At 40.4% G+C, this 26,886-nt stretch overlaps 1 protein-coding gene across 1 annotated transcript in view; it reads right to left on the bottom strand.

Annotated features, from left to right (window-relative positions):
* The window catches only part of LOC139463817 (uncharacterized), a 39,992-nt gene extending 15,513 nt beyond the window's left edge, over positions 1-24,479 (bottom strand). The window contains exon 1 of the mRNA XM_071245151.1: positions 24,349-24,479. Coding sequence (XP_071101252.1) covers positions 24,349-24,370 — 22 coding nt within the window. The 5' untranslated portion in view covers positions 24,371-24,479. The remainder of the gene's footprint in view (positions 1-24,348) is intronic.
* Positions 24,480-26,886: the final 2,407 nt, after the last annotated feature.

The raw sequence follows: 26,886 nt of genomic DNA on the forward strand, positions 1-26,886 counted from the left end.
GCAATATTCCGGCAATTTCACGGCGGGGGACACCAGAAATGGATTTCACACATTGTACCCATGTCGGGATTCGAACCCGGGTCTTAGGCGTGGCGAGCGAACCACTAGGCTGCTACCCACCGTCATTACTACAGAGTGAGTGAGTGAGTGAGTATGGTATTACGCCGCCTTTAGCAATATTCCAGCAATATCACGACAGGGGACATAAAAAATGAGCTACACATACTGTACCCATTGAGGAATCAAACCCGGGTGTTCGTCATGACGAGCCGATGCTTCAGCATTAAGCTTCCCACCGCACTACAGTGTAATCAACGATTGAAATAAATAGCTTAGAACGATAATCGTTTTTGACACTAAATGAACCTAAGCAGTCAAGATGAATAAGTCGTGTGTGGCAATATTTGGTTTATTTAAACCCCGAAGCGAATTCAGGTCCACTCGGTTTGTTCCGTTATAACATAACCCGTCGAGCGGCAGTGGAGCAGCGACATTGCCTGTTCACTGCAAACCGCATTCCGACCGATCCCTCCGCATATAGTTCGTACAAATATCGGCCGATTTTGATAAAAACTGGTTAATGGAAATATGGTATACAATTTTATATCGAACAACGTTCAATAAGGGCCACGATTGTGTTAAGTGATTTAATAGCCGCGTGAATTAGTTAAACTAGAGAATGCAATACCAATGTTGATTTCTCCGCATGCAATGCCGAACTGTGGGACAGAGGTTCAGCGAGTCTCGTAAGTTATCATTATTGTGTCAAAACGAATCATTTTCAACTTTAAAAAATTTATACAGAAGGAGCTTACTGAATTCTATGAGTTAACAAAGTATACATCCACCATCAATTGCAATTGAGATTACAGTAAACTACGGTTATAACGAACTCAAAGGGACCAATAATTTTAGTTCGTAATAACCGTAGTTCGTTATAGGCATATATACAGCATTTATACAACAAATGGTCGGGACTAAAAACTAAGTTCGTTATATCAGTCAGTTCGTTATAAGCGTGTTCGTTATAAACGTACTTTACTGTATTTCAAAAAGCTTTGGTCAAACTGCCATATTTTATTTCTTTGAATGCATTTTTGTATGCAAAACCGTGTAGATGCTATGTATTAAAAAACAAATTGTTAACATTATTAGTTAGGAGCCTGCTGAAATACCAACCAACTGAAGAAAAACGTACCCGCATCTACACGCCATCTACCCGTATCTACATGCCATGTGTCTACACGTCGTTCACACAATCAGCACGCCAAGCACCTGTATAGGCGTGCCAAAATACCCGTAACTTGACACATTCCCCAAAGGAATAAATGACGTTCTCCCACGTTTTCTAGCCCGCGCTACCTGACATCCACTACACTCCTACTGGTTCTCCATCGCTTCTGAGCCTGCCCACCCCCCACCCCCCACCCCCGTGCGGACAACCCCCAATCCTAGCCCACCGTCTCCATCAGCTCTCAGAACTATCCTTCAATCATAAGCACGATCTGGCCACGCCCTTGAGATATAGCCCGTGTTTGAACGAACTGAAATAGGAGTTCTTTAACAATAACGACTGTGGAAGATTCTCCAACAAATATCCATCTTAGAATCGAAACCACCTGCTGCTCATGAATAGGAGCAAGACGTGTCTGAGATTAGAATATTAGGGGAAGAAGCTTATGTGATGCTTTGAGGATACCTATTCAGTTCATGTGCAGTCGATCGTGTGAACATACAAGAGACTGATAGTCATTCTATTTTAACGTAAAACATAATTCTTTACTGAATTAGAAAGTGATGATATTATTGGCTTCTGTTGAGTCTAGTTGTGTCAGTAGGCTGTATATTTAGGATCCAAGGGCAATCTCATTTAATCCAAGTTCTTTTCCTTAGGTATAATTGTCACCAAGCTATTCTAGAATCACATCGTTACGAGGGGATGAAATCGTCCTGCGCATTTTACTTTGTGAACATTATTAAGCTGTTCGCCAAGGAGAGTTTATATTGAAGCCTGCAAGGTGTGGTCCTGTTGTGCACGACACCGTTACAACATTCCACAGACACAACACATGAAAAAATAATTTCATTCTAAAACACTGGTTTAATAAGAGTATTCCTAGGTTAAAGGATTTATGTAGCACCAACAGATATTTAACATTTGAAGAATTTCAAAACCAATTTCAAATTAAAGGTACTATACTTGACTACAACAGGGTAATGCTAAATATCGCTAAGTCATTGAAAAAAGCAATAAATATATGGCAGATCTTCTTTCACAGCTAACTTATACATAAATAACATTTTGAGAGACTTGTTGATAAGAACAGAGGGCTCCAGAATATTTTATGATTAACTTATAACTACAACTAACTTTTCTCTGATGTGTGATAAATGGGAAAATGAACTTAATCAAATCATTTTATGGAATTATGTTTTCTCTAATTGTAGATTGTGTACCAATGATGTTAAACTAATAGATTTCCAATACAGATTCATAAATAGAGCTCTATATACCGAGAGGAAATATGGAAAATGAAGTTAACAGATGCTGATATATGCTCATTTTGTGCCTATGAATCTGTAAAATTATACCATGTGTATGTAGAATGTGTTTTAGTAAAGGAATTTTGGTTAGAAATTGAAATGTACCTAAACTAGAAACTTGCATATGATATTCATATTACCATTCTGGATAAATGATTTTGCTACAACAAAAACAACTACCTGTTCAAACACATAATTCTGCTTGCAAAAAACAACGTGCACCAGTCAAGCACGAAGAAAACTCCATTATGCTTCCCTTTTTTAATAAAAATATTGAAAGATGTATGTAAAATAGCAAACATCATCGCAATGAAAAATAGTAGTATTAGGAGATTCGACAGAAAATGGAAGGAATTATCAGCCTACTTATTATAATTTCTCAGTCAATCAATAGATGTACTTACCCATATCTGATCATGTTTTAAGATTCTATGAATTGCTACAGGTATATACCTCATGTACCAATGTTACATTTATGTCTACTGAATTGAAATAAAAAATATTTAAAAAAACAACAACAACAACACACGTAACCACATGATGTTACAGTTTTCAAATAAAATACAATCACAAAAGTCTTTTTAAGTCGTTTTTCGATTTTTCAGTTCAAAATACACTGCTGCGCAAAAGAAAGTATACACCAATGCTTGATGTCGGCTAAAAATGAAACCATAAAAAATGGGTATTCGATAGTGATGTTTTCGATGGTGATGTATTGATAGTTGCATTTTGGACGTTAAGTTTGCGGTGTTTCGACGACTGTGTTGTCAGCCTAGTAACGTTTTGATAACGTTTGTAATGTTTTGGTCAAATCCAATTTTGCGCGGCAGTTTTGCGCATGCTTTTCTAATTATCCAGAAATCTCAACGGGCATCTCGTAACAATTTTCAGTGGCAGTATTGCGTTAAGCAGTTAAACTTGTGTCTAAAGAAATCGTTGTTTATACCGCTGGCGGACTAATCAGAATACTGTATTCTTGTATTGCATGATTTTATTAGCATAATACAGTATACCAGGGACACGGTTAGGTGTGCATCTATGGTTTAAGTCATCGATGCGCGTTACAAGTACTCGGCTAACCTCAGTCCCATAGTTCATCTCGGCAAGCATTGGGAGATTCATCATTGGAACGAAATTGAATAGTTTTACTTGTTCAAGTGACGACCACATCACACATTAGAATCGTGACCCCTTTTGAATGTTGCTCGATATGAAATTGTATGCCATATTTTCATAAACCATTTAAAAAGCTTTTGTCAAAATCTTTTTGTACGAACTATACGCGGAGGGATTGGTCGGTATGCGATGAACTTTGAAATCAGCAATGTCACGGTTCCCTGCCCCAGGTGATATATAGGTAACGGAACAAGACGACTGGACCTGGATTTGTTTCATTATTATATATTATTGCCATTTATTGCAGTGTCACGGTCGGCGCCAGGTGCTGTTTAACTCAAAGGCATGCAGTTGGTCCCTTTGCTCTCATGCAACATTCCTCTCAACCCCCACTCCATCCCTGGATAAAACACACGCTCCATATGAATCAGCATAGTGATACGAAGGCATCAATACATATCATTTATGGTCAACGCGTACATTATCCAATTATCACATTAACATATTTTCAGGGTATTTGGCGATGATTTGTATTAATAACGTGGATGTTGGGTGTAGCTGGGCCAAGAGCCCACACAGGTCAGTGAGTTTGCTCGCAGTCAAAAAGGTTGGCCCTTTCAGTGGTGATGGTGAGAGTTAACGTGTTGTTGCAACAGGGTGGGTACGTCTGTATTATGCTCGGTTATCCATGTATACGTCGGTTGTCGTCATTGTCATCGACATACGTCAATTGGGCCACAACAGATTGATCAATTTCATGTATTCAAAGTCATTGATGAAGCATTAGCTTCAGTACTCAATCGATGTGGGTGACTAATATATTTTCAGTACTTTTAACTGGAAATTCAATGACATTTTTGAATATTTGGAACAATGAATAAAACCTACATACTAGTATACTATATACTAGTTCTACCGAACATTTTCTATTGAATTATTAAAAACAATGCAATTGCTTAATAATGTTTCACAAATTAGTGATTTAGATTCTTATACATCGTCGCTATTACAGTTACTGTATCATAAAGAAGTTATCCATAAACTTTTGTCTTCTTTCTCATCTGTCAAGTCCAAGGAAATGCGTGGTATCGATCAAACAAGACCGTAATCCACCAAACCCGTGTCCGGGGGTGTCAAATGTCACGTAACAGGAAGTCAACGTGGGGAATGTATTCTTTTTGAAAACTAATATCTTTTCCATGAAAAATTTAACCTCTGGCTTTATAGGAATACATTATTCGTTTGACGAACTGGATGTCCGAAAAAATATGTGAAAATAATTACATTGTTCGGCTTCACCTTCCACAGAAAACAAACTGGCGTGTTTTGAGGCAGTTACCCAAACATATCCTGCACGCAACAAAAATCCCCATTCCTTTGAATATTAAATGGTTAATATTGTTTTTATGCCGCTTTCAGCAACATTCCAGCAATATGACGGCAGGGGACACCAGAAATAGGCCACACATCCTTCCCAGATGGGGAATCGAACCCGGATCTTCTGCCTGACGGGTGAACACATTAACCACTAGGCTACCCCACCAGCCCCCTCTAAATGAGTATTACAATCAATAACACGGGGCAGGGGCGCTATTGAGTTCAGTTGTTTCATCTTGACATTACCGAAACTGTATATCGTCGCCGCCATCATTTGGAAGTGACTACAGGTCTATAAACAACTCTCAATGTTACATTCTCGAGGCATCTTGATAATTCCTTTGAACATCTCAACAGATGAATCACATGTCAGTCATATTGAAATCTCACGCGAAAGAATTTCAGTGTCATATCTATATATTCAACAGTTCCCGAGTGTGACGGAGACTATTACGTATTTCCATACAAAAGAACACATTCCATAACAGACAACGTGATCTACACAAAGCAGGGTTGCACATCATCATCGTAAAAGGTGTTATTGTTGTTACTGCTGGCGGTCACAGCGCAAATTAAAGTCCATCAGTGGAGCTACAACTTCATGACCTCCTCCATGGTCTAGTGGTAGAGCGTCCGCCCGGAGTGCGGAAGGTCCGGGGTTCGATCTCCGACTGCGTCATACCAAAAGACGTTAAAAGATGGTACTTGTTGTTACCTTGCCTGGCGTTCGGCATTAAGGGGCTAAAACAAGGACTGGTCGGCTCGGAGTCCAAACCCCATTTCACCTCACGTCACCTACAACTTCATGAACAGCCTTTCATTAACAGCTTTAAACTAAGGAGAAAAATAGTATACCGAGTTGTTGTTTTTCTATGTAATAAATTGAAAATTGAAAGAGCTATTGTTAAATTATGACTATGACTGTTCAACCATAACTACACTCCTACAACAGTTTCTAACAATGACTCTGTGGCTTGGTAATTTATTATTTTAATTGATTCAATGGAGACTGGGTATAATAAATGAATATGCAACCACATGACCCCTACGATGTTTGAAATGTTGTAAATTTGTGCCCCCCAAAATTCATTGATTTCAAAGAAAATATGTCGAAGATACCCATCAACAGTTGTGTTTTATGCAATTTTATTCTTAAGTTTTAATCAAATTTATTTTAAAACATAAAACCAGGTAGAAATATTCTCTGAGTGTTGACTAAACGCCAGTACAGTTAATTTGGGGGATATTATATCGCTAACGTAAGAGGCACTGTTTTTTCATTTGAAAATCAAACATATGATGGACTCAAATGAGAGGTAAAGTTTAGTATTGTAGTATATATCCCAACTACACACCCCATGCTCAATAGCTGTCATAACGCACCAGAAACCAACGTAGAATACCAATTTGAATATTTATCGTAAATCTTGGATGTTGCTAAAGTATTCGATTTTCAGAACGGAAATTGTGTAGCATTTTCAAGTGGTAACGATATATACGGTCATCGTTATATGATGAAGTGAATTTTGTTTTTGGGGAATTCAAACGGCATGATTTTTATATTTTTGAACTTAATATATCGTATTGAAATCGACTTTTAGATTATGATTACATTTTATACAAAAATTGTGTTTTATTGAATAACGCTAGGGATATATCGCGACCTTGTTTCACACCACTCACAATACGTTTGTTTAATATTCTAAATGGCAGTCCTATAACAACATTTGATGATATAAATTAAATAAATGCGACAAATCTCTTTTCATAAAGACATCTCTGGTGAAAGAAGATTCCATTGTACGATTTCGACTGAATCGTGCATAGTGATGATACAAAAAGTTCACGAAAATGTGAGCATATTCTGCTCCACCCGTCACAAACACATGCAGAGGCAAGTCATGTTCACCTAAAAAAACACGGAAACATATGCAAGAAATGTACAAGTCAAAATTTTAGGGAATTGCATGGGAGATCAACTTGGTCACTGGTGCCTCAAATTTTAAAATCATGCCTACCTTAAAATATTTTGAAGGCTTTACTAGGGCCTTGAATGCTGTAAGCCCGATCAAACTATCTTTAACGCTCTTTGGAATATTTGCATAAGAGCATTCATCGGGGACGAGCCTTGTTCCACAAACCGATCTCAACGCAACGCTCATTGCAGGTCTATCTTAAATATTAGGACAATGAGAAATGGTCAGAATTTGCCGACTAAGCCATATCTTTGTAACGATTAAGCTTCTCTCCATCTTTCAGTAGACATCCATGATTTAGATATTAAGCATTACAAACAGCATTGTCCGTCGCTCATGAGTCTGGCCTGAATAGACAGCGTAACGCCATGCAACCCAACAATGACATGGATCTCATATTACAGATTCGCTGATATTCGGGTCGCCACAAAATGATAGGAATTCTTCTACAGCTTATCGGTGTCCCAGACATCACTTAAAACCCACACAATTTTGTCCATACAATAAAGATCTCATTGCTTATGGAGGTGTCGGCAGCCTAACGCCACAGTTTGACCCGCCCATTGTCCACTGGCCGAAATACGACCGGGTATTTGTCCTCCCGTTAACTCCGCACTGTTTGGAATCGTGCGCGGAAGAATACATTCAGCACAGCGCACTCGTTGAACGAAACACAAGGTCGGACGTGACGACGCGATTATCATATAGTGCCCTGGAAATATTCACCCCATTCCGCGCAGCTTGTGTTGACATGTAGTGGTTTTATCTCACCATTATTTCCGCGTCTGCGAGCAGTTTAATAGAAAATGTTATCTGTCCTTAGCCAGTATATGTTGTCTATAGGACTGCCCCCAGTTATAGTAACCTAGAAACCTATGTTGTCAGCCTCTAATGAAATAGGGCCCACGTTTATAAGCAAGCCATACGTTTCGTTGTTGACATGCTGGAACGCCACAAGTCGACCATAGAAAGAACATTGATTATGACCTCTTTTTCCAAAGCATTCTTGCCTATTAAACAACTAGCGAATAGGCATATTCAGACCATCAAATATAACAAAAATGTTTTTGTGCTGGTTTAGCCCAAATTCGGTTATAACGCTCTAAACATTAGAGATGTATTTTCCGAAAATGAAATTCTAATTGTATATACTATGCTCATCATCTGGCTTCCACGGGAGATATCGTTTGGGTGAGATCAAGCGATATCTCAAAGGAGATTTCATTAAAATGCAGACGTCATCGTTACCATGACGTCACAATCAAATAACACCACTGGTCTCTTTGCTGCCGAAGCTGGATAGCTGTACCTTTTTTACACTCAAGACACTTTGTTTATCCAGCAGTGTTGATATATTTCATAGCAAAAGACAATCGGTTTAGTATTTTTTAATCATTTTGAATATTTGTAATGTGCTTGTACCCTGTTATTTTTTATTCAGAATGTGAAATAAGCCTTTCGTTGAAATTAAAAGCGACAAACTTCTTCCATAATCATAAGAAATCTCTACTAAAAGCAGAGTCGCTTGTACGATTCCGACTATATCATGAACATGTGTTTCAAATAGTGAACATACTAGGTGTTCGTGAAAACGTGAGCGTATCCTGCCCCATCGATGGCACATCACAAACACATGCAAAGACAAGTCAATGTTGAAGGACGGGACCGAAGATTCAATATGGCAATAACTGATCCCTCTGAATATGCAGCGTCGGGAATCCTGGGTGAAATAGGCACCACGGTCCAATAGTCCAGCGGGTCTGAAATATGTCTTCGTGTGATGATGATGACACCAGAGGTCGTGTTACACGCAGCTTGGGTTATTCCCAAAATCAACACTTTAAAGGATGACAGGTTATTAGAATTTACACATATTATATATCTTATACAAACACTGCCATCGCTGCACGGAAAGAGCCCTTTTTACATACCTCCACCATTGAACCACGTTATATATTATGTTTCTTTGTGTTGGCATACTTTTTTCAGCTCTTTAAAAAAAGACACCAGCCTCCCTGATTCTCAGTATGTTGTTCCACGTAGGGAATATACTTTCTTAGGATTAAAAATATCAAATCGTTCGTGTTCCATAATGGAACATTATTATCGATTGCAATTATTGCATTTAGTCATTTGTTATTTCCATTAATCTGAACACGACTATATATTACAGGGTACCAATCAGCCTGACAGTCACAGATTAAATACGCAATAAATATCCAATAAAACCCCATTAAATACCCACTTAATACCCAATATTCAGTGTCAGTTGCTACGTTTAGAGACAGACCGTTTCAGAGTCTTGGGGTTTATTTTTCAACAAAAAATAAAAAGAGCTAAGATTCTTTTTTTTGGAACAAAAGACGTAATTTTCAGACCTTCCAGTATGTCCCGTGAACAATATTTGTTGGTAAAATCAGAAGTCAATTTATATCGAAAGGCGTTTTGGGAACATTTTATTTTGTTTAAAAAATCCAAAGCATCTCCTCTATCCCCTAATAACACATGGTCATCTCTATAGTGCTAGCATCTATTCGACCACCTCCGTGGTCTTGTGGTAGATAGAGCATCCGCCCGGAGAGGGGAAGGTCTGGGTCCGATCCGTACGTTAAAATACGGTACTTGTTGGAACCCTGCCTGGCGCTCGGCATGACGGGGCTAAAACAAGGACTGGTCAGCTCGGAGTTAGTATAGTGTGTCTGAGTGGGGTATTCATGTTAAACTGCAGCATGGTATCTCAGTGGGCTAGCATTATAAACTATTATGAACTTGACTATATACGTGCAATTATCTTTGTCGCAACGTTAAACTCTGGTTCAGCTTTTGGTGGGAAACGTCTACAGTGTTAGCAAACCCCATAGCTCTAGTTTAACCCAAGAAGAAATGTAAACACAGAGTTGTGATATAATTCTAAAGGCATAACATGGGACCATTATCGATCTTTCCTAACCCGATAAAGGGATATAAAGTTCTTTTCTTATTTCAAGACAGTACTGTTGGGATGGTAATTTATCGATAAATCTATTTCTACGGAACATAATGTAGTGATAACTGCTGTAAAGGTGTGTGGCGCTGCCAAAGGATTTATTGTAACACATGTAAATCAAGTTCTAGGACTAAGTGCAAATGATATTCCCTCCTTGCCCGTAGCTAAGACTGTCTTTGATGATACATCTAGCGTGAATACATCCACTTGAATGGAATGGTTCCAGGGTACTCGTGACACGAATCCAGCACGTGCTACCATTATTCCAAGTCTTGTTCAATAAATAGTATGGATTACAAAACTTTTCATTCAAAGCCGTTTAACTGTCATTGCCAATGAAGAGTAATCGGTCATTTGCATCGAACGCCATAGTGTAGATGTTTTCGACATATACGAGTTTAGAATGATGATATTTCTATGCCTGTCTCTGGGGTTTAACCAAACTGCACTAGCACGTAAGTACACAACAGCATGAGATAGCACTTTGTTGTTGTGAGAGTCGTCTTCTATGAAAAAGGTCACAAACATAAAAATAAACGTACATTAGTGTTCTGTCATCCGAGTAACATATTACCTTAGGCGTGAGAACAGACCTAGGCGGTAACATAACGTCATGTAGTAATCACGCAAACAAACATAAAACATTTCTCACACAATGTTATTATCATGTGGCTCAAAGTAACTCGGCTCATTTATCAAGTTAAGCGTTATAACTCACTCTGACATTACAGAAATGAAGTTCCCAACAAAGCGAAATTCAGTGCACTTGAATCAGTTTCACGGCAGTGTTGATAGGTACAGTGAGGTGTTGCGTGGTGAGGCGCATCATGCATAAGAACCATAGCATATCATTAAGAAAATGATCAGGCCAATTTCTGAAAAGCATATTAAGCAGTTTTACAGTTAATCAAACGGTTCACCGTTAACGCAGTTCCAATGGGTGATCAGCATGCAGATTGGTGTTGACACGGTTGCTGTAGCGCTTGTGTGTGTGTGTGTGTGTGTGTGTGTGTGTGTGTGTGTGTGTGTGTGTGTGTGTGTGTGTGTGTGTGTGTGTGTGTGTGTGTGTGTGTGTGTGTGTGTGTGTGTGTGTGTGTGTGTGTGTGTGTCTGTGTGTGTGTGTGTGTGTTCTGGTCCGTAAGGACATGCTCTTGGGGTTGATTTTGTGTGGCTATTATTCATTCTGGTCGGTAAGGACAAGCTCTTATGGGGTGATCGTGTGTCTATTATACATTCTGGTCCGTAAGGACATGCTCTTGTGGGGTGATCGTGTGTCTATTATACATTCTGGTCCGTAAGGACATGCTCTTGTGGGGCGATCGTGTGAGGTTGTTATACATTTTGGTCCGTAAGGACATGCTCTTGTCGGGTGATCGTGTGAGGTTTTTGTACATTCTGGTCCGTAAGGACATGCTCTTGTCGGATGATCGTGTGTGGCTATTATTCATTCTGGTCAGTAAGGACATGCTCTTGTCGGATGATCGTGTGTGGCTATTATACATTCTGGTCAGTAAGGACATGCTCTTGTCGGATGATCGTGTGTGGCTATTATACATTCTGGTCAGTAAGGACATGCTCTTGTCGGATGATCGTGTGTGGCTATTATACATTCTGGTCCGTAAGGACAAGCTCTTGTCGGGTGATCGTGTGTGTCTATTATACATTTTGGTCCGTAAGGACATGCTCTTGTCGGGTGATCGTGTGTGTCTATTATACATTCTGGTCCGTAAGGACATGCTCTTGTCGGGTGATCGTGTGTGGCTATTATACATTCTGGTCCGTAAGGACATGCTCTTGTCGGGTGATCGTGTGTCTATTATTCATTCTGGTCCGTAAGGACATGCTCTTGTCGGGTGATCGTGTGTCTATTATACATTCTGGTCCGTAAGGACATGCTCTTGTCGGGTGATCGTGTGTGGCTATTATTCATTCTGGTCAGTAAGGACATGCTCTTGTCGGGTGATCGTGTGTGGCTATTATACATTCTGGTCCGTAAGGACATGCTCTTGTCGGATGATCGTGTGTGGCTATTATACATTCTGGTCCGTAAGGACATGCTCTTGTCGGATGATCGTGTGTGGCTATTATACATTCTGGTCCGTAAGGACATGCTCTTGTCGGATGATCGTGTGTGGCTATTATACATTCTGGTCCGTAAGGACATGCTCTTGTCGGATGATCGTGTGTGGCTATTATACATTCTGGTCAGTAAGGACATGCTCTTGTCGGGTGATCGTGTGTGGCTATTATACATTCTGGTCCGTAAGGACATGCTCTTGTCGGGTGATCGTGTGTGGCTATTATACATTCTGGTCAGTAAGGACATGCTCTTGTGGGGTGATCGTGTGAGTCTGTTATACATTCTGGTCAGTAAGGACATGGTTTTTATACATTCTGGTATCACTTGTATTTGTATCAAACAAAATGGCTGCGCCCAGTCGAGACGATATGATCGATAATCAAGTTCTATAGTGTTATAAAACGGGTCATACATCGTGAAGTGCATCAAATTGCGTGAGCACCTTGATTAAAAACATGAAAAGATTTGGAATTTTTTGTTTACAACAAGTTGGCGATGTACATGCTTTGCAAATCCTTTAATCGCCCGAATTCTACACGACACTTTACTGACCGGATTTCGATTTCGTTGCGCGATTTTGATTGGACTATGCATAGACTCGTTAGTCGGTGCAAGTCGGTGTGGACATGCATTCTGAAGCGCACATGTGAGTGCGTGTATGCATGCAAGTCGATGTGGACATGCATTCTGAAGCGCACATGTGAGGGCGTGTATGCATGCAAGTCGGTGTGGACATGCATTCTGAAGCGCTTCTATTTCCTGAAAGTTTAAGCAAAACCCATCCCTTTGAAGAAAACATTGCAGACAGTGAACTTAAATCGGAATGTCGTATATCCGGGCCATGATATTATACACAGCTCCATCTTAACCCTTGACAGCTAAACACTCCTGACACAACACCTCACTACCGGGTGTTATAAACAGGACCGCCATGAGTCGCTAGGCTGTGGTAATCCCTTCAGATATCAGACGAATCACTCTATGATTTTTAAACCTGTTTACGTCTAAAAACCGGTGCTTCAACCTTGCCGGTTTGATTAAATATGTTTCTTAAACACCTATAAAATGTTTACAAGACTGACTATCAATGTCAATAATAGTTTCTATACAAAATAAATCCTTAAGCCTATTCACACCCAAACCCTAAATTGACGTGACTACGTCTTACAGACGGATAATGCATATTCATTGTCCCCACCAGCCCAAAGTTATATTCTCACGGATCACCGAGTAACCGATCAGCGAATTGCTTTAAAATATACTTGGTTTCTGTCCAACCGTTTTAAACACTAAGTTGATGAGGGTAGGCGTACCCAAGTCGTCTGAGGCGTCGCAATGTGCTGTGCAGAGTATAACTCTCCTTAGGGTGAGTGAGTGAGTGAGTTTGGTTTTACGCCGCTTTTAGCAGTATTCCAGCAATATCACGGTGGGGGACACCAGAAATGGGCTTCCCACATTGTACCCATTGTACCCGGGTCTCCGGCGTGACGAGCGAACGCTTTAACCACTAGGCTACCCGAACGCCTCACTCCCCTTAGGCGTTTCCGAAAGCTGTGATCGTTGGTTTGAATTTCCGGTTCTCCCTGATTATCTTTCTAGGTTTGTCAGCACCATACCTGGCCTATTGTGTTTCATCGAAGTTGTAAATATCTAAGACGTGCATCACTCGGGGCTTTCCTCCCACATCCAGATGACCCAAAACGATTAAAATTAAATTACTGTAAGTTCAAAGAGGCGTTTAAACGATTCCCGACATGAGCACATTGTGTGGATGCGAATTCCTGAGTCCCCCGCCGTGATATTGCTTGAATATTGATTTTAGGGGAGAAAGAACATGCTCACTCACTCCCTTTCTGGGAAAATAAATCTACCCGCTCGCGCACACCTTCACATTATAAATGTTATTTGATCAGTGTTACAGCATTTAGGCCTAAAAAAACCTTTCAATAGATTTGTATGGTAGCCATGTAAATAACATTTCCAAATTTGACGCACCATGACCAAAATGATGTCGGATGCAATTAACTGGTTTGACTTAACACATGTGTTCCCGTGTTTCTTCAGGTGAATACTTGACTTGCCTTTGCATGTGTTTGTGACGGGTGCAACCGGTGGGTCAGCACACGCTCGCTGTTCGTAAATTCTCGTTAGTAGCCCAATGAGACGTCGTGACCACGCCCTCTGTTATTGAATAGCAGCAAACTGTTTCAAATATTGAAGTCAAAATTACCAGTTTATGTGATGCCTTGTATTTAACTCGAATTGAATTGAACATACCTGAAATTCATTTATTTTTATAAAAATTATATATTACAGATTATATATATATGTGTGTATATATACTCTTCAAAAAAAAAAGAAACGCACAGGCAGTATATAGTTCCTTGAACCTGACTACACAAGTATATAAATTGGATAAATGTTATTGGAAAATGTTGGTGGCCTGATATTCGACAAACAACGCGTCAAATGTCATAGAGGAAAACAGTGAAGCAAAATGCACGTGCAAGTTATCATTGCATTCGTAACTCGTGGTAGTGGCTATAAAAAGGCAAGCATAAGCCATTAATTTGTCATTCAACTGTCAACATCTTTCAAGTTCGAAAATGCCGAGACACTGCGCAGTTCTGCGCAATCGTGTGGCCTGATGTGACATGACAATGTACAGTTTTCAATGCCTTTGTACAACGACAACATGTGACTATCGAGCTCCAAAATTTCGTATTTGTACCTATGATATTAAATTAAATATATCGACTTTATTAGGTACAATACATTTACTAAAAATCTACCTGTGCGTTTCTTTTTTTGAAGAGTGTATATAACATCTGTATTAGTTTATGGTAACAAATAACAATCCCAGTTTCTCCCCAATATTTAATACCCTAGTTTAATATTTTCGAGTTTGTAAATTGACCCTGTATATTCATTATTCACGCCATGGCAACACCCATCTTGACACGATGAAAGCTATACAACCGAACTCGCTCTGTTAAATAGTTGCGAGCTATGAAGGCTCTATGTATTTCCCTTGGGTATCTACGTGTGATTTATTCCTCATAATGAGTATATTTACCCTGAAAACATGTTACCAAAATAAACATTTGCCGACTTATCACCATGTCATAAAGTCAATACACTTCTTTTCAATGTCAATCTTTATTAAACCACCTAATGCCTTTTACTGTCTCTCTAGGCATTTCTTTCCACACAGATTCTTACAAATTGAAGTTAAACCATTTGTAGAGAAACTTTACCAGCTATGGTCCTTCAAAATTCACGATATTCTATTTAGAAGATTGTTTACCTTTTTCCTCTTTCCCACAGAACAAATCACGTGATACAATCAGTAAACACGTCCTACTCTTCACACGTATTTGCCCAGTGTATTCAGATGGAGTCAACCGTTGCCCTTGACCTTACCAGTCAACAACACCTTAGTGCATTAGAAGCGATGTGAAGACACTGTCAGCTCTAGTTGAGGGCATTTATCAGATCAATGAAAAGAAACCCCATCCGGCCTTCACATTTGAAGGGTATTCAATATCTATATTAGAGATGTCATCTTTTAAGCGCTTTTTAGTCGTAGAAGGGAAAAAAGTATGGACTAATATGAACTTTTAACTTTAAATAAGGGGAAAACGTTTTTGATCATTTTCTTTATTTTGTTTTGACATTCTCTTGAATATTTAGTTGATCCAAAGACATAACGATGACTTTATGATACAAGCTTGTGAATACATAATCTGGGTATAAAAAATATATTTTTTCGGATTAACTGATTACTTTTTTGGATTACAGGTTTCCAATGTTACCCAGAATCAGGGCCCCGTTGCACAAAGCTATCTTAGGTGATCGTAACTCCCGTACTTTGGCATAGGTTACGACATTCGAAGAGCTAAGATCGCTTTGTGCAACGGGGCCCAAGCCCTCACTGCAGGGGTACTAAGGTACGCCTATCCAAAAACATGGCTGTTCATCATTGGGATTTGGTATGGGGACTTGATATTTTTTATAAGTACATTAGCAAAACCAGATATTGTTTAAATAAAATATATAAGCCTAAGAAATAATTGCGAAGCATCTGCAACAATGTATTTTGTTGTCGCAGACAATGAATTTGTTAACAGGCTGAAGCACAATTATTTAAACGATAGAGTGATGTAGACCTATGCTATACCTGTCTCCTACGGGAGGGAAGCAATAGAGTGATCGGGGCCTATTCTTAACATGTGTATCTCTAGGCAGGTGTATGTATAGAACGTCATCGACCGCCTCCGTGGTCTAGTAGTAGAGTGCTTTTACTAGTCTGGACTAATTTATAGTGCTAGCCAACCGGGATACCATGCCGGTTATTATGTATTTAACATGAATACCCCACTGAGACACAGTATACTGACTCAGAGCCAACCAGCCCTTGTTTTAGCCCCTTTAATGTCGAGCGCGAGGCAGGGTAACAACAAGTACCATCTTCTAACGTCTTTTCGTATGACGCGGCCGGGAATTGAACCCCCTCAAGGTGGACGCTCTACCACTAGACCACGGAGTTACCCTTAAGGATTGGTCTACACGTCATAAAGTGTATGGCATTCCAGACACAAGAATGTGGGCCAACATTGTGTATACCTGAAACCTGATAAATTACATGCATTTATACAACAGGATCTTACGCATAACATAGGCGTGGGCCGAGAAACACATCTTTTTTTTTAATCATAGGGTATGTGGAAATTGAGGATTGTTTTAAATTTATGATATTTTGTACCAACACATTTCGGGATTGACGATATAAACAGGATCCAATAAATAACCTGACAACGAATCCCCACACCCCCGATCCTACCCAATCACAATATCCGTCTCCACTGCCAACCCTATCACAACATAACACCCCGGCGTATCCGTCCCCAGCGTCAACCTCACCACACCACACCACACCACACCACAACACAACAGAACACACAACCCCAGCGTATAGGTCCCAACCGTCACCCACACCACACCACACCACACCACACCACACTACACCACACCACACCACACTACCCCAGCGAATACGTCCCCACCGTCACCCACAAAACACCACTACCCCAGCGTATAGGTCCCGACCGTCACCGACAAAACACCACACCACACTACCCCAGCGTATAGGTCCCCACCGTCACCCACACCACACCACACCACACCACACCACGCCACACCACGCCACACCACACCACAACACAACACAACACAACACACAACCCCAGCGTATAGGTCCCCACCGGCACCCACACTACACCACACCACACCACACCACACCACACCACACCACACCACACCACACCACACCACACCACACCACACCACACCACACCACACCACACCACACCACACCACACCACACCAACGTATAGGTCCCCACCGTCAATCGCAACATACCTCACCACAACACACTACACTACCCGAGCGTATCCGTCCCTACCGACACCAACACCACAACACAACACAACACACAACCCCAGCGTATAGGTCCCCACCGTCACCCACACTACACCACATCACACCACACCACGCCACGCCACGCCACGCCACGCCACACCACACCACACCACACCACACCACACCACACCACACCAACGTATAGGTCCCCACCGTCAATCGCAACATACCTCACCACAACACACTTCACTACCCGAGCGTATCCGTCCCTACCGTCACCAACACCACAACACAACACAACACAACACAACACACAACCCCAGCGTATAGGTCCCCACCGTCACCCACACTACACCACATCACACCACACCACGCCACGCCACGCCACGCCACGCCACGCCACGCCACGCCACACCACACCACACCAGCGAATACGTCCCGACCGTCACCCACAAAACACCACACCACACTACCCCAGCGTATAGGTCCCCACCGTCACCCACACCACACCACACCACATCACACCACACCACACGACAACACAACACAACACAACACAACATCGAAAGTCAAACGACACCATATCATCACAGCTAATGTAACTAAATCATTATGTTAAATATCAAACGGTTGTTATTTTGCCACGTTTCCCCTAAAATTCAGCAAGTCTCATGTGCCCATTCATCTATCGTATGACACGTTTAACGACAAATAGTATATTGAAACACTTTGAAACCACATACTTGATTTGTTGTATTTATGGCAAAATGGCCACAAAAATCAAAGTATGATGTTCTGTGTATTTAGGCATTAGACAATCAAACACAACAATCTAGTCGTACGGGTTCGAATCTCATTCGATGTGTGTCGAGATGGATGCTTGAAATTATCAAGATGCGTTTTCAGTGCTTGTCAGTATACATTATTTACAGTGATTTTTTTCCGGAAAACATTTAAAACATTCCAGATAAAACTGTCTATCCAAAAGTAGATTCTGATTCACCATCAAATGTTACTGCTGCTGCAATATAAGGAGACAGCACCAAAATGTCCAGGTTATATTGTCGATCTTAAGTAGCACACGCTCAATGACCTCTAGAGCTGTATATCACTAGGCTCTCTAGAATGCAGTCGTAACACATGAATATATAAATATGAATAGACGTATAAATCCTAAATCCACAAAGCTGTATGAAAGTATATCTGACTCGAGTTTAAGAATACGTTTCAACATATTACACACAAGTACTTGCTATGACTATTTAACCAGTCCATGAGAACATGGTGTTTCTGTCACGATTCACAGAAGGCTTATAATCGATAGCCTCTTTACACGCCCTTCGGCTCCTTCAATGGTGAGTGACACAAGGTGTATAAGCTTGAGACCAGAGTATCACTTATGCACAGCTATCACATTACCGAACTAGTTACTGAAGAAAATATGAATATGTCTTACAACGAGTAGGTGAATTAATTTTGTGTTTTATGTCAGACATTGACAAGATCGTGTGTTGCCATCTTCAAAATGTTCAATTGGCTGTGACGTGACTGTCTAGCAACAAGCCTCCCCATGTTATATAGATACTCGTGGGCAGATGCGAGATAAAAAATAAGGGGAAAAGAAATTGGTGAGTGAGTGAGTGAGGTTTTACGCCGCTTTTTCAGGGGACTCCTGAAATGGTTTCACACATTGTAACATTGTCACCATGTGAGGAATCGAACCCGGGTGTTCGGCGTGACAAGAGAAGGCCTTAACCACTAGGCTAGCCCACCGAGTGAGTGAGTGAGTGAGTGAGGTTTTACGCCGCTTTTTCAGGGGACTCCTGAAATGGTTTCACACATTGTAACATTGGAACCATGTGAGGAATCGAACCCGGGTGTTCGGTGTGACAAGAGAACGCCTTAACCACAAGGCTACCCCACCGAGTGAGTGAGTGAGTGAGTGAGTGAGCTGAACGAAACCTAATCTGAAACAAACAAGAAATGTTTTTTCGATGGTGATGTATTTTATGGGAGGACCTTGGTTGTGTTTTGAACCTTATGTTTGCTGTGTTTTGGCGGTTGTTTTCAGCCAAGAAACGTATTGATAAAGTTTGTAATATTTGGCCAAATCCAATTTTCAACTGACTTTCTTTTGCCCAGCGGTTAATAGCGACCGGGTTATAAATGTGATTCTCATTGTTTTAACGTTGTAGGACATCGAACCAGAACTTGGTCGAACGCTTTAACCACTAGAATACATCTCCTCACCATGGCGTGTTAAAGGGTACAGTTACTTACATACAAGTATAATGTTGCACATCTGAATATCAGCACACAGGACAATAACATTATGACAACTACATTATAAACAGAGAGTTGACTTGATTTTGTCATTTATTTATGACATCATTTATGAGATGAATAAACATAGGAATATCGAAATGCTTCTAACGAACGACGGTTATAACGAGTGAGTGAGTATGGTTTCACGCCGCTTTTGCAATATTCCAGCGTAATATATCACTGCGGGGGACACCAGAAATGGTCTTCACACATTGTACCCATGTCGGGAATCGAACCCGGGTTTTCGGCGTGACGAGCGAACGCTTTAACCACTAGGCTACCCGACCGTTACAGTTATAACGAACTAAAATTAGTGGTTACTTTGAGTTTGCTATAACCGTAGTTTACTGCACCGACATTATACTTTATAGACCAACCGGAAGACCATGCATGGGTGTAAATCTTGTAGTTGCGATGATATATTTCATGCATGTACGGTTGCACGTCACACAGTTAGCAAGAGAACATCTGCGTTGCTTATTATCACAACCTATTCAGCTTTCCACATACAAATGACAAGGCATACACTCCCTTTTAGATCTCTGGGCTGATCAGAGAGACACACCCCTTACTCATCCGTTACAATGAAAGATGAAGGATACTCGGGTGGGAAATGTCTATATAATGTATGTGATGGAGAGCTATTAAGACAGGTTTATGAAAAGATAAAAAAAAGCTTGCATACCAAACTATGCCATGATACCCGTGGTATAATCACTAAATGCATCGCTTTAACACGGGGTCTCCTTAGAATCGAATAAAACCAGCCTTAAATCATTAAGGCTTGAGTTCTCGTTTGATATATTCTTCTGACAGAGCTAGGAATATTAATAGCCCCTAATCTTTGCTGTATTTTTTTAATTATTATTTGAAATTACAGGTGTTTCGAATATTTGTGTGAATGAGGTTGCGACCGATAGATCAGGACTTTCTTACCCTTTTCGCGAACACCTGATGTCCTCATTAATTTCAGTGATCCTTTCATACAAGTTCCGGGGACACGGGTGGCCCAGTCGTCTAAAGGCGCCGCGATTCGCTGTGCAGAGTTGCGTCCCCTGGGCACGCCAGAAACCTATGATTGTGGGTTCGAATCCCGGTTCGCCCCGATTATGTTTCTAGGTTTGTCAGCACCATACCCGTGCTCGTGGGTTTCACCGAAGTGGTAAACGTCTGAGACCTGCATCACTTCGGGCTTTCCTCCCACATTAAGCTGAAACACCGCGATATAACTAGAATATTGTTAAAATAGGCGTTCAACTCACTCACTCACTCATACAAGTTCCTCCTCATTATAGGGGCGGTCGGGTAGCCTAGTGGTTAAAGCGTTCGCTCGTCACGCCGATTCCCGACATGGGTACAATGTGTAAAGCCCATTTCTGGTGTCCCCCACCGTGATGTTGCTGGAATATTGCAAAACGCTGCGTAAAACCCAACTCATTTTGCCTTTTACCTCCAATGGAATCTGTTTCGGCGGATACCATGTACAATTGTACTGTATTTTAGTAAATATGTCGATTTTCTCAGAAGGTTCGTGTTATGAGCATGTTAACATTCTTTGTGAAACGTTGAGTTTTATGTTACAAGTGTGTATTGAACAGGATAGTCGCTTCATTAGACATAATATGCTTTATCTCCTTATCTAAGATTGATGATAGACTCTATCACTAGACCCCCCGTGATGTAAATCACCGTCGCATATACCTAGACGTCATATCTTTACATACAAGCTACAGTTTGGAATCGGAATTTCAAGTTTTCCCTTCTAAAAAGCTGTGTATATTATTATTAGTAGTAGTAGTAGTAGTAGTAGTAGTAGTAGTAGTAGTAATTGCAGCAGCAATAGCAGTAGTAGTAGCAGCATTAGTAGTACTAGTAGTTGTAGTAGTAATAGTAGTAGTAGTAGTAGTAGTAGTAGTAGTAGTAGTAGTCCAATTATTCGCCTGAACAGACGCAAAAGACGACTCGGTGAAAAATATATTAATGATAAGTGAAAATCAGTATTGACACCAGGTGTTCGTGAAATGGGTAAGTATGTCCTGCTCTACCGTTATCCCCCGCCATTCACACAGTTTGCATATCAAAGTCAGCCCTTGTCTGGACCAGACACTCCAGTGATGGCAAGTCTGGACCAGACAATCCGATGACACGACAGTGCGTAGACTGATTTTGTTCGTACTGAAAGTGATAACCAATTTACACTGAAAACAGTCCTTATTCAGCTAAATATTAATGGCGCCATGATGGTAAATCGACAAACTCACTCTCGAATAAGTCAAAATATTACAACCAAGATTCCATTGCATGTGTGTACTCAAATATATAAAACTAATTTTGTAATTATCTGATATTTATCCGTTGCCAAGGAATCTTTCATTGTTTCAAGATTAGATTAGAAAATTGTATATAGGGAAATCGTGTTTGATCCAGGCGAAATTACATGTCAGATTAATGAATACCATTTATTGATATACCATTTATTTCAATGTCACGTGAACTTCGGTCGTGTGACGGTACAAACATGTCTTGTGTCCTTCCCATTCTAAACGCTCCGTAATTAATTTTCACCGCTATATTGCCTATTACGCCCAGTGGAATCCGTTTCGTTGGAAATCCGAGACAATCCCCGACCAGGGGAACCTTGGATATCAAATGAATTGTCCCTGAAAATTCTTGAGTGAGTGAGTGAGTTGGGTTTAACGCCGCTTTTAACAGTATTCCAGTCATATCGCGGCGTGTCAGATTAATGTGGGAAGAAAGCCCGAAGTAATACAGGTCTCAGACGTTTACCACTTCGGTGAAACCCACGGGTATGGTGCTGACAAACCTAGAAACATAATCGGGGCGAACCGGGATTCGAACCCACAATCATAGGTGTCTGGCGTGCCTAAGGGACGCAACTCTGCACAGCGAATCGCGGCGCCTTAGACGACTGGGCCAACCGTGCCCCCGAAATTTCTTGAAAAAAGATTATATGCTTTAGATCTTTAAAAGAAGAAGATGCCTGCCGTCAAAATTACGATTAAAAAATATATGGTTTTGCAGCTGAACCCGAAATAATATCTTATCTCCAGATTAAATGACATCAGAGGCCTTAAAGGTTTCCCTAGGTCACAGAATCAAACCCGGATTTACTTAACTCCTTTTACGCGGGAGACCATTAAAGAACAACATACATATTCAACAAATATAACTCAACAAACACAGCTATTTTTAACGTATTCCAAGCGTATAGCCCAGATATATAAACCAGTCGGCCCAAATGAAATATTTTCACGTTAATGTACATTGTAACATAGCAATAGTGAACAAAAGCCAGGAGATTAGCATTGTGAATCAACCCGGCTCAAACACCCCAATTTTCTCTCACCGGAAAGCCAATACCTCGTGGTATATGGGACGGATACTATTCTCATAAATAATATCACACCCGTACTTTAATAATGCATGTCATTTTTATAATATAACTGAACACAAAATAACGGGACGGAATATATGTCACATCGCTGGACTGTTACAAGGCATACAAGGTGTGTTTGTCAGTAACAGTTTTATGAATAAAAGCGTTCGGCAGATAATAGTGACTTGTTTGATAGGCATTACTTAGAAGTTGGCGGATGACAAGATAGACACAATTTTTATGGATAACAACTTCTTTAATACTGATGAAGGCTATTTCATCCCATCCGCCTACTATGAACTCATCAAACAATAATCACCTGTTTATTGGCTTCACGCCCCATTGGCCTCTAGCTATGTGTTTTCTGTCCATCGTGTTGTGATAGCATCATCCCTTTGTTGTCACACCTACCTATGTTATCCCACTCATGTATGCCTTTGTTGTTACTGTTAATCCTCTACTGTTAATCCTCCACTTGCTATATATATTCTGCACTATGTCCCTCATTCAGTCTTGCTTGACAACGGTAGAAGGATCTATACCGAAACGTCGCTTTTTACAGTATTAAAGAAGTTGTTATCCATAAAAATTGTGTCTATCTTGTCAGATAATAGTGCTAAAGGCGACTTGAAACCAACTGTCCTCATGCCTTCCCAGCCCTGTATATAACTTATATACACGCCATTTAAGACAAAAAATACAGATTGTAATCTCATTATTGTATATTTCCGTATTATTTTATTCATATTAGGATATGTGTTATTGGTACGTACGTTCTCTTAGCGTTTTCGTAAGCTAAATAATGTGATGAATAAATGCCACTGAAAGAAGTTAAATAATGTGAGTTAATATAATAGTTTCGCTGTGTTATCAGATAACATGTTAGTTTATATATAATATAAAACACTCTTTTCACAGTATCACCCTAAAATCATCCTTAAAGCGTTATGGGCCAGTTTCATATTTTTTCCATGGTTAATTTTACGTAAAGATTGTATGCTGATTAAATCAAAAGTTTATGAAAACAAAAGGAATCCAATTAATAATTTAGTATAAAAATCATATGTATTAACTAAACTATGTAGAAAACATTCAAATGAAACGTATATGTCTAGCCTAAACCTACCTCCTTTTCTTTGTTTTTTCATAATGATTTATCCATGGAAGACTTCGAAGAAAACAACAGCGCCAATATCGAGATGTCCGATTCCTCTGTCTCTTGCGAGATACTTGATAAACGGCAACGGTTGGTATGGGGTAGCCTTGAGGCCATTGAGAACCAACTCCACCCTGTTTCCACAATAGCGCTATTTGCTAGCGGTAGCTGTGACGCGGTTATAGGCAGAGATTTCTTGGTGGGCAACGCTGTCTTCGTAATACATATACCCCGGCTAGACAGGTACAATGGACATAGTGGCTCGATTGGAAGCTGTTGCGGGGTGTCAATGAGCTCGCCTATCTACTTTTGTCAACCTCTGATTGTCCGAAACGAGCGGTTAACAATGTGTATCGATCATTTTGAAAAGCAAATAATTTCAAAGGTGTTGAATTTCAATGTAGAAGTCTTTGGGATCGGCTGATATATAGTATTGGGTTGAGGAGTAAATCTTAACACTTTTGTTAGTTATTAGGAATTTGATTAGGGGTGGGCGCATGGGTGTAATGTGAAAACGACTTGATGGTCTGGCCTTTTTCATGTTGATATTATATTAAAGGTAATATACATGGAGGTGATTCGATGCGTTAACAGCGGAACAACTGGCTCAGTGGAAGTCGGGTTTAACTTTTTATTCTGCATAATATACTGGCCCAAGGACAAAACTGGCTATCTCATTTTTATAATATCTAAATAAATTTAATTCCATGAGTTCTTGGAGTTCTTGCCCATCGAACATCTATATGTTTGTTTATACACACCGAATGACTTCACTACCGTTTGATACGCCACTCACGCTTGATTTAAACCTGGCGTGTTTGCATATGTTAAATACTAAGTGGGTAGACGTATTCATTGTGCAACAGACGAGGTATTTTTTAGTAGAATTTAATAAATTGAAAGTCTTTTTTATCATATTTTTGACTGCCTGCATTCAGGCAGGTATGAAAGCCTTAATACTTATATAACTACCCATATAACACACACGTGAAGATACGGGCTAGAAGAGGTCTTCAGCAACCCATGCTTGTTGTAAGAGGCGACTATGCTTGTCGTAAGGGGCGACTAACGGGATCGGATGGTCAGGCTCGCTGACTTGGTTGATGCAAGTCATCGTATCCCAATTGCGTGGATCGATGCTCGTGAATTCAATCACTGGATTGTCTGGTCCGGACTCGATTATTTACAGATCGACGCCATATGGCTGGAATATTTCTGGGTGCTGCGTTTAACAAACACACCCATACGACATTGTCGAGTGATTCAGTTGGGTTTTACGCCACTTTGAACAGTATTCCAGTTATATATCGGCGTGTCAGATTAATGTGGGAGGAAATCCTGAAGTGATGCAGGTCTTAGAGATTTACCACTTTGGTGAAAACACACGAGCACGGGTATGATGCTGACAAACCTAGAAACATAATCGTGGTGAACCGGGATTCGAACCCACGATCATAGGTTTTTGGTGTGCCCAGGGGACGCAACTCTTAAAAGCAAATTGCGGCGCCTTAGACGACTGGGCCACCCGTGCACCCTGTGTGCATGTTAGACGAAGGGGCCATCGAGACTTAAACTATACGTATGCATTCACTATCTTCAATATCACAATAATGTCTCGGCAGAGTAGAGATAAACATGATAAAAACATGTTTCAATATTTGAAATCTCAAGCTGTGCGTTCGGTTCCTAATTCAGTTTAGCGTCTTGAAATCTACAGGCAACGTACCTCTATTTTGTAAACTCAGTATGTTGTCTCCTAAATACAATAGTGTCGAAACAGACAAACGAAATGCGGCTCCAATGATTGATTTGTTTAAAAAATGGCATATAGCAATGTTAGAAAATTAATATTACAAATATCTTGGTTGAAATATTCAGTTACTGGGACCACGTATGGAGAATCTGAAGTGAACATACGAAACATGAGGACGAGTGAAGAGCTCTTCTTGGAGCCGCCAGGCGATAGTTTTGGATTCAGTATTTTTTTAAACTTACTTAATTATATTTATGTTTATGGATTGGTTTATTTTACATCGCATTAGCAGGTTTGTAGTTACTCTCTGAGCCTCAGGGGAGAAGTCACTGAAAAACATAAGACATCGCGAGTTTAATCAATTATTTCTCAATGAAAAGTCATCGGACCTAAGTCTTTACCCGTTTGCCAAATATTTTAAGATGAAACTAGCTCCTCAAAAGCAAACACTTTCATGTCAGACCCTTGTCTATCGAGAATAGTGTTCTGCCATCTACTGTAACATGATGAAGTGAGTGAGTGAGATTGTCATCAATGTGAACTGTCGGTATTTCTGTTTTATTCTGGCGTGGCACGTTAATGTGGGAGGAAAGTGATGCATAGGTTTAGACGATTATCACTTCCCGAAACCCACAAACACATACAAGGTACTGATAAACCAGGCAGTCTCTTGGTTTCGAATCCACGATCAGCGAATCCTTGCACAGCTAAGGGATGCAACTCAGCACAGGGAATAGTGGCGACTAAGATAGCTC

This window comes from Haliotis cracherodii, unplaced genomic scaffold (genome assembly GCF_022045235.1).
Source record: "Haliotis cracherodii isolate W230 unplaced genomic scaffold, xgHalCrac1.p SCAF_16, whole genome shotgun sequence".
Classification (NCBI taxonomy): domain Eukaryota; kingdom Metazoa; phylum Mollusca; class Gastropoda; order Lepetellida; family Haliotidae; genus Haliotis; species Haliotis cracherodii.